At 38.2% G+C, this 9,366-nt stretch overlaps 1 protein-coding gene across 1 annotated transcript; it reads left to right on the top strand.

Annotated features, from left to right (window-relative positions):
* The first annotated feature begins 520 nt into the window (after nucleotides 1-520).
* On the top strand, nucleotides 521-5,060 carry LOC140762565 (subtilisin-like protease SBT2.4). Its single transcript, XM_073100440.1, has 9 exons — nucleotides 521-714; nucleotides 787-937; nucleotides 2,060-2,463; nucleotides 2,556-2,651; nucleotides 2,757-2,826; nucleotides 2,922-3,204; nucleotides 3,401-3,741; nucleotides 3,843-4,383; nucleotides 4,648-5,060. Exons 1-9 carry the CDS (start codon nucleotides 521-523, stop codon nucleotides 5,058-5,060), a joined length of 2,493 nt encoding a protein of 830 aa, XP_072956541.1.
* Nucleotides 5,061-9,366: the final 4,306 nt, after the last annotated feature.

Here is a 9,366-nt window from a genome sequence, read left to right as displayed (position 1 = left end):
CTACTTACTAATGTGTAATAAGTAAACAAATTAGAATTACCCTTTGTTCATACAGTATTCCCAAGACATTGCTTGTTTACGTGAAAATTCTGAAAGCTGTACATATGACTTGATAACTGATGGTGCAAACTGAGTCGGGTTCGAGGAGGCCAGCCAAGCACTAGTTCAGCTTGGGACAAAGGAAAACTTAACAAATTTGAGAAAAGGAGAGAGCCAAGGAAACTAGGAATCCCTCTCAAAGACTAACTTATTTTTATATATGATCGAGTTCCACTTATTATTCTTCTTTTGATGAATTTAATTAGGATAATATAGGACAAACCTTTACCGTTACAACTAGTGTTATACTTGCCAGTCATCCTTCACACTAACCATGTGATGCTACCTATCCGTTTGCATGGCTTAACCCCATCACCCTCTTCTTCTTCTTCTTCTTCTTCTTCTTCTTCTTCTTCTTCTTCTTCTTCTTCTTTTCCATCTCTCTCTCTCTCTAGTTATTCATTTACTAGTTATCTTCGCCATGAAAGGATACACTCATCGCCCTCCTCTCTCTCGTATTCTTCTTCTACTTCTTCTACTCAAGGAGGTGAAACCAAACTTGCTCGAAGAGCAAGTCATCTATCTCGTTCTACTCGACGGCGAAGCCATGGCGTTTCGACAAGGAAATGAAACATCTACACAACAACAACAACGGCAGAGATTTCACCTAGAGAGGTATTAGAATAAAATAATAATATTATTCGTGCTTGTATTAATATGATGAAGCTAGTACGCACTAATGGCTAGCTATAATGTCTTCAGTGAGTCATATAAGAAGCAAGTGATAGAATCTCATGATCGGCTACTTGCGAGCACCCTCGATTTCGCGGCTTACCGCAAACTCTATAGCTTCCATCACATCGTTAATGGCTTCGCCGTTCACACGACTCCGTCTCAGGTGAAGCACTTCCATCATAGATCCATGCATGCTCTATGATAAGTTATTATGGATTGACTGAACTAATTAATAGTACTGGTAATTTTTCTTGGGTTGTTTTGCAAATAGCCACCTAGATTTTGATTTAATTGTCCAAACTCACCTCCATTTCTTAAAACTACGATGGGATTAATCTTCCTTTTCCAGGTATTTGGAAACAACAAAGTCCGACTTTTGAGAAAAATAACCCCCTTTCTTCTTACTTCCTCACTTTGCGCACTTTTACAAGAAACTAAGGGTGTAATTAGCGGGTATAAAAGAGTGAAAGAGTAAAAGAGCTAAGGCTAAGCTATCAGGCTCAGGCTCAGGCTCTCGCTCAGGCTCAATCAGCATAAAATGAATTTCAAATCTAATTTTCTTATTTATCGACCCAAGCTAAACTGAGCCTAAGCCGAGCGTGAGTTTAAATTAAACCTATTTTCAACCCAAACTCAAGACAACTTGGACTGAGTGTAGCCTAAGCTTGAAACTAGGTTAATTTTAAGCCGGAGGTTATTTTTAGGTCAAAAATTTAATAGTTATGGATATATACTTATAATATATATATATATATGTAATTTTTTTGAGCCAAGCTCGAATGACTTTTTATTTTGACACCCAGAAGTGTAATCATCAAGATAGCTATGTTCAACTTGGTTGAAATTTATTCTGAGCCCAATTTATGCTTGAATTGAGCTAAAGCCTAAACTGAGTCATTGGATAAGCATATTAGGGTAAATAACTCTCATAGTGTTTTTGAGGGGTGAATGATAAATTTTTGCCCCAATACAGAGTTTTTGATAAATTTTCTTTAAAACTAGTTTTTGCCCGAATCAAACTTGAAGTGAATCGGAATTTAAACATTATATCTCGATCTAACAATTCTTCTTTACTATGTATATAATATAATAATGTTGTAACAAATATTAATATACCTATTAGATATATAAATAATAACAGTAATAATAATAATGGAAGTCGAGACTCGAGACTAGCCTGATTATATTTAAAATACTAGAATATCCCTGCAATCAAGGTGCAGACTTACCAGTATATCTCCGAAATAGAGGGGTGCTTTATTTTGAACTATAACGTAACGTTTAGGCAGAGAGACTTAGGATGGTTCCTGAGGTGCTGATGCTGGAAAAAGATCGAGGGACAAAGTTAATGACTACGTACACACCGCACCTATTGGATCTACCACGAGGAGTATGGCCGCAAGAAGGAGGCCAAGAGCACGCAGGAGAAGGAATAGTGATCGGCGTCGTCGACACCGGCATCGATCCGACGCATCCAAGCTTCGCTTACGATCCCTTAAACCCGGGAGGATCGAACCGGAGCTCGCCGTTCTTGGTCGGAGTCTGCGACGTCGGTGCGCGGTTTCCGCATGGATCATGCAATGGTAAGATAATATCTGCCAGGTATTTTGCTCAAGGGGCTGCTGCTGCTGCTCTCCCCCTCGATGCTTCTCGAGACTTGTCACCGTTTGATGTGGTAGGACATGGAAGGTAAGCAGGTAGTAGCTCTTATGCAGTAATATATGTATAAAGAAATGAAGTGATCTAAAAGAGAGGATTAATCAATAACTATTTGTGTGCAGTCATGTGGCTTCCATTGCAGCTGGGAACTGGGGAGTTCCAGTTGTGGTTAATGGTTTCATGTATGGGTTTGCAAGTGGGATGGCACCTCGTGCCAGGCAAGAAGCATAACTTTGGCTGTTCTAATGTATTATAGCTTGAAGTCAGATATGACTGACAAAATAATTAACTATGAATGGCCTTTTACATAACTTTGTAAACAGGATTGCTGTATACAAGGCTATATATCCTGCAGGAGGAAGTGTTGCTGATCTAGTCGCAGCAATAGATCAGGTAACAAATTGAATTGATTGCCTGATTGCAATATATACAATTTTCTACTTGCAATATTAATTCTCTATCCCATTTTACCCTAATGAAATTGCTAGGCTGCTCAAGATAGGGTGGATGTTATAGTGCTCTCTGTTGGACCAGATGAACCCCCAGTGGATGTGCTGACCTTTATGAATGTATTTGACATCTCCTTGCTGTTTGCAAGAAGGGCTGGCATATTTGTAGCTCAAGCTGCAGGGAATAAAGGCCCAGGAGAAGCCTCTGTTGTTTCTTTTAGCCCCTGGGCAATGGGAGTCGCTGCTAGCTCCACTGGTAGGAGTTACAATCCTACTCTGGTCTTGGGTGATGCCCACCAAATCCATGGTGTTGGCTTATCAGGTAATTCCTGCGAATTATACCAAATGATAAAGTTTATTTGTGTGATTAATGGTGTTATCAGCAAAAAAGGACTTAAAAAGGTTACAAAATTGAGTATTGTGCTTGCAGAAATGGAAGTAGACAATAACCAATTCTTGATCACCAAAATCGTACCAATTAATTAATTAATGCCGTCTTTCATTGATCAAAACTGTAGCACCAACTCCTGGAGATGGGCTGTTCCAATTCAGGCTAATGTCAGCCAGGGATGCAGCACAGCAAGACCTTAGCAAACACGCTATGCCGCAATACGCAGAGGAATGCCAACACCCAGATGCACTGCAGCCGGCACTGGTGCTCGGCAGCATTGTCATCTGCTCATTCTCAGAGGGTTTCTTCAATGGGACGTCGACCGTCACGGCCATCCTTGACACTGCAAACTCTCTCGGGTTCCTCGGTTTCGTCCTCGTCGCAAATGCGTCGTACGGAGACTTCGTCGCCGATCCCCTGCCGTTCCCTCTCCCTGGGATTATGATCCCAAGAGTGGATGATGCACAGGTCGGTGGTGTTCTCACGCTCGATCATCTGCCGTAATTCTTTTTGTATATCTAGAGTAATCATCGATCACACCAGCTTAATTATTCTTTACTGTAAAATAGACTATTTGGGAGTACTACGAGAATCAGACACACCGAGACACTCTCGGAGTAGTGATCAGCTACGGCGGCACCGCCGCGATCAGAGAAGGAAGAAGCTATACCCTCACCGAGGCGGCGCCGACCGTCGCCCGGTTCTCGTCGAGAGGACCCGACATCATCGACAGTCAACTGAATCCGGCCGACGTGCTGAAGCCCGACGTCGTCGCCCCCGGGCAGGAAATTTGGGCAGCTTGGAGCCCCCTCAGTGTACTGAATCCCATACTCTCAGGTAACCATTTTGCATTGCTCTCAGGGACCAGCATGGCGGCGCCTCACGTCGCCGGAGTTGCGGCGCTCGTTAAGCATCTCCACCGTTCGTGGACCCCGGCGATGATCGCCTCCGCCGTGTCCACCACCGCGACGAAGCATGACAAGCTCGGCAACCCCATTATGTCACAAGGTTCTCTACTCTACTCGGTTTATCCATCCACTCCTTTTGACTATGGAGCTGGCTTCGTAAATCCTTGGAGGGCGATTGACCCTGGGCTAGTACTTCCATCAGGTAATTACTTAGCCTAGAGATATGAACCAGGAAAAATAGTTAGAATGATCTGGTTCTTGTTATTGGGTATTAGACTCCAATTGAACTGAAGAGGTTGTTCTAAGATTTCAAAGCATGGCTTCTTAGACGTAAACTGACAAACTTTACTATTATACTCTCTTATATATCAAAGTACTTAATCAAGTTTCTAAATCAATCTTGCTATAATTCTTGAGTTTCTCTTAATTTACCTGATCTGATCCATTGGCTGCATGCTTGTCCTAGAGTTTGAAGACTACATCAACTTCCTGTGTTCTCTGCGCGACCTCAATCCCGGCGAGATCCTCGTGGCCACCGGAGTCCGGTGCAACGTATCGCTTGATTCCCCGGCAGATCTCAATCTCCCATCGATCACAATATCGGCTTTAAGGGGGTATCAATCTGTTCGACGAAATGTCAAGAACGTAGCAAGCAAAGCAGAGACATACCTATGCTCTGTTTTACCACCGGAAGGGGTGACTGTTGGTGTGCAACCACCATGGTTCACCGTAGCTCCAGAAGGAGCCCAACATCTGGAGATTGTGTTCAATGTGACCAAGGGCTCGAATTCATTCAGCTTTGGTGAAATTGTTCTCACTGGTAGTTTGAATCACATAGTGAGGTTGCCATTAGCGGTACTACCAATTGCAATGAGTTGAGGAACAAAAGGAGTAGTTAAGTGTAGCGTATTTGCCCGAGTACGGGAAAGAGTTTTTGGCGAACTAAATGCCGTTGGTCGAACCTATATATTATGGGAAGGTGATAACTGACCATATAATGTTTTCTTCTTCTTCTTATTATTATTATTTTAAAATGTGTTCTTTAATTTACTTTTAATGGGGATATTTTAAGTTTTGGTAATAGCAAAAGTAGACTCTTGAAAGTTGAGTGCATTGATTTTCTACACTAAATACACAACTTTTATAGTAGAATACACACAATTTATGTAGAAATTACATATAAATATTTAATTTTATTATTTAAAAACTTAGTTTTTTGAGTGCAAATGCTACGGGTGTCAAAATAAATAAATGGCTCTTATTCAAACCAACTAAAAACAATTTGGTATAAAAAAAAATTTATAAGTATAACCCAAATGATTTACCCAGCACTGTATTCACATGCTCCTCATGTGAATAAAAGCCACGTGATTCTCACGTGATCTGTTGGTCAAATATTTTCATATGGAATCTCAAACAATAAGCTAAAATTAATAAAAATTTAATTCAACAAAGACTATCCAAATTTATTACAGACGGCAACAAGCCTCTAAAATACATGTCCATAACATATCTAAAATTAGATAAATACCAACACTAGGGCAACACGATTAATACAGAAAACTAAATAACAATCTAGCTAGTCATCGCTTACTTCTTCATAACCTCAATTGCATCTCTTAATCTAAAGAAAAAATATTCCATTAAAGAGTGGTGAGCATAATGCCCAACAATTATATGCTTCTACAATATGAGAATGGTATAATATAAAATGCAATAATATTGAACTCATAAATTTAATGACGAGGGTTCATCGATAAATAAGATATAACTGATAGCAACATATTTTTCCAGAGTCTCAAGTTCATGGGAATTAATAATATCACATGCTCTCCTAGAGCTTCCATATTATATTCAATGAGGAGAGATAAATTTCTACTAGTAATGTTGTTTGTACATGTCTAGAGACATTACATATGATTAATTGTCTGTGGCCTCAGACTAAGGACACAATTCGTAACGCATCTTCACATTCATCACTACACCCATGCCTAAAATCACAAGCCCCTATTTGGAGGAACGCCCTAACTCTATGTCATTGGGTACCATTAGAGCTATGTCCTACTTCACAATTATTATTTTTAAGATCAATAAGTGTCCGATCTCTATACTCGACAGTAAACACGCCTACTCAAACCCGACGTATGGTTTACTTGATTGTTTTCCTAGGACTTATTATCTCAAGTATAGACAAATATATATATACACTCGACCTCTAACCTTAGCTGAGTGAGTACACAGTTATCATTGAGATAGGGATCCAAAACTACTTAGTGATACATGTATATAGTGTAATGTTTAATACACATATCATGATCATTATAGCTAAAACGCATACAATGTGCAAAACATGTATTCAATCCTCATAAAGTAATAGTGCATTAATGCTAATAAATAACACATGAACATGGATATCATGATATTACTATAGTATTAAAATGCTAACATCATCACATCATGCTTATACTGTCTTTAGATTATAAAAAAGTCACTTGCCTGAAATCACTTCTTAATAATTTGCTTCCTCTACGTCACGAAAATCCTCTCAGTATGGCAAGAGATCTACCACAATATGAAAGTAATCGAAGCATAAGTACAAAACTTATTTAGAACTAATTACTTAGCTATGTCACGAACAATCATTATAGATTTAATTGCATTTATTTATCCAGCCAACGTTTTACCTATCAAAAGAGTTATTATAAGTAATTAACACAAAAATGGATTCCTTATCTGTTATATTAATCCATTTGTAATTATCAACAGAAATAATTACCTTAAAATTAACTCGGGTTATAACTGTTATTCTCTAGGGTGAACAATCTAAGAGCTTCATTGTAAATTTAATATCAATATGATAATCAACATAGTTAATTTTTATATCACCCTACTTTAATAAATATATCCCTAAAAATAATTTACTACGAGCATAAATAACTTTGGGCCAACTCACAATCCAAAGATGGAATGGGTTGCAGCTCAAAACTGTAATCGAACACCAAGGAAACAGGTTAGGCCGTTGGGCCTAACCCGAGCTAGGCTTGGGCTACAACTTCCTACAACTAGTCCACGAACAAGTGACTCCACTCACTTCATCTCCTTCCTCACAAGCACAACTGAGGAAAAGGAGGACATGTTAGGGTTTTGGTGTAATATCCTTAACAAGAATTGAGGCACACGTGCGCCATAATATCTCCCCCCCCTCCCCCCAACCTTGCACGCCTTTGTCTCGATATGTTTTGATCCAAAATCTTCAATGAGATTTCGAATCGGGTTGTTACTTAATCCCTAATTTTTTTAATCTATATCTCTTACTCTATTTTTCTCCTTTTCCTTTCTCTCTATTTTTTTTTCTCCTCTTTCCTGTCTCTGTTGAAGGAGGGCACTTGTCATCTGTGAGCCATTGGACCCCTCCGAGCACTCAATCCTTTTCTTCCGTTAGTGATTTTGACCTTCTTATGTTTAATTTTATTTTTATCTAATAAAATGGTTATATCATCGATTTTCTATTTCTTTTTGTCTGATCAAATTCGCCGGCCGACAACTGATGTTCAGCATGGCATCGACCCTGGAAGCTTCCTCCAGGTGTTGCTTTACTGGTGGTATCTTCCACCAACCAACTTAACCTTTGGGTGAGAGTAAGCCATGTGAACATTTTTTGCTTGCTCCTTAGCGTGCTTGCGAATATCATCGCTGTTGTTCCTACATTTTTTTTGGGCTAGTAAGGTTACTCTCCATGAGACCAAGCTTCTAGTATTGGTGGTTTGAGCGGTCGCAACTCCTTCACCATTGTGGGCTGCCATTGATCAAGGAGGGGGACTCTACTTGCCGTTGATTGCTCAAGTCAAGGAAGTCACCTTTCTTCTTTTCCCCTTGATTTTTTTTTAAAGAACGTCGTGGGCAAATTGGTACATTTTCTACCACCAATGATCGCGATTCATAGCCCTCATTCACTTATAGAATAGGAATAGATTTCTTTTAAAATAAACCTTCTTATTCTAGTGTAATAACTAAACAACAACTTAGCATCTTCTTAAATAGTAACTCATCATTTTCTCTTATATTTTTACATACAATTTTTAAAAAATAATTTAATAAGTCGCAATTATTATTTTACCCTTAGATTAGATATAATTTAGTTATATATCAATTCACTCACATTTGAGATTCCTTCTCTCTCCTATCTTTTTTTTCTCGAAAGGCAATCATTTGATATAAAATGTATTACTACAACTTTACATCCAATCAAAAGTCTTTTTCATCATATGATATAAAACATCACCAATTTCCAATATAAATTATGTAGTAAATTCATACAATCCAATCTTGAGTATAATCTTGGTTTGGTTCAATATATCAAATAATTCAAGAGAGAACAAGACAAGATAATTCTATTTTTTTTTTCAGATCTAATATTCTTTAATATTTTAATATCAACTTTATGACACATTAATATAATTATTACTCCTTATACTAATATCCAACCAACCATTATAATTGTTTGCATTGATATAAACTATTTTATTCTTGTATTAAAAATTAAAATATTTCTTCTAGAATAAATCTTATTCCACGAGTGAATGGGGCCTAGAAATTTTCCTTTCTTTCATTTTTCACATTTTAATTTTCTTTTTTTCCTTTCCCATTCGGCTCAACCTCCTTACTAGATACTCTTGTCGTAGATGTCATTGTCGTCGTCACCCTCCGACGACATCATCAGCTAGCCATTCCCCGCGCAAACTCCCACTCCCTCTCCTTATCTTTCTTCTTCCTTTCCTTTCATTTTCAAGGTCGGCAACGTTGCCACATCGTTAATTGAAGATAACCATCGTTTCCTGCACTTTAGTACAGAGCTTATAGGAGACAAGGGAGAGAAGAGAGTCTAAGGGAATGTTGAGAGGGTAGAGAAGTGTGTTGTTACGACTATGACCTTATATATAGTACGATAGAATCATGTGGGTCAATTGCCATGTTGATGTATTGCTTGCATAATAGCATGTTTAACATATACCACATAACTTATTTTACTGCAATAGTTTTGCGATTATATTTATTGATCTTAATGTTGATACTATGCTTACCAAATAACCTTTACATAGTACCAATACCCAACATGGAGAGAATTATATATACTATTTATATAGTAAAACTAGGAATAGATACAGAATAATTATACTATAATATT

Source organism: Typha angustifolia, chromosome 7 (genome assembly GCF_048772165.1).
Source record: "Typha angustifolia cultivar Huaian chromosome 7, ASM4877216v1, whole genome shotgun sequence".
Classification (NCBI taxonomy): domain Eukaryota; kingdom Viridiplantae; phylum Streptophyta; class Magnoliopsida; order Poales; family Typhaceae; genus Typha; species Typha angustifolia.
Note: the sequence above shows the minus strand (reverse complement) of the source record. Positions and strands in the feature narration are given on the sequence as shown.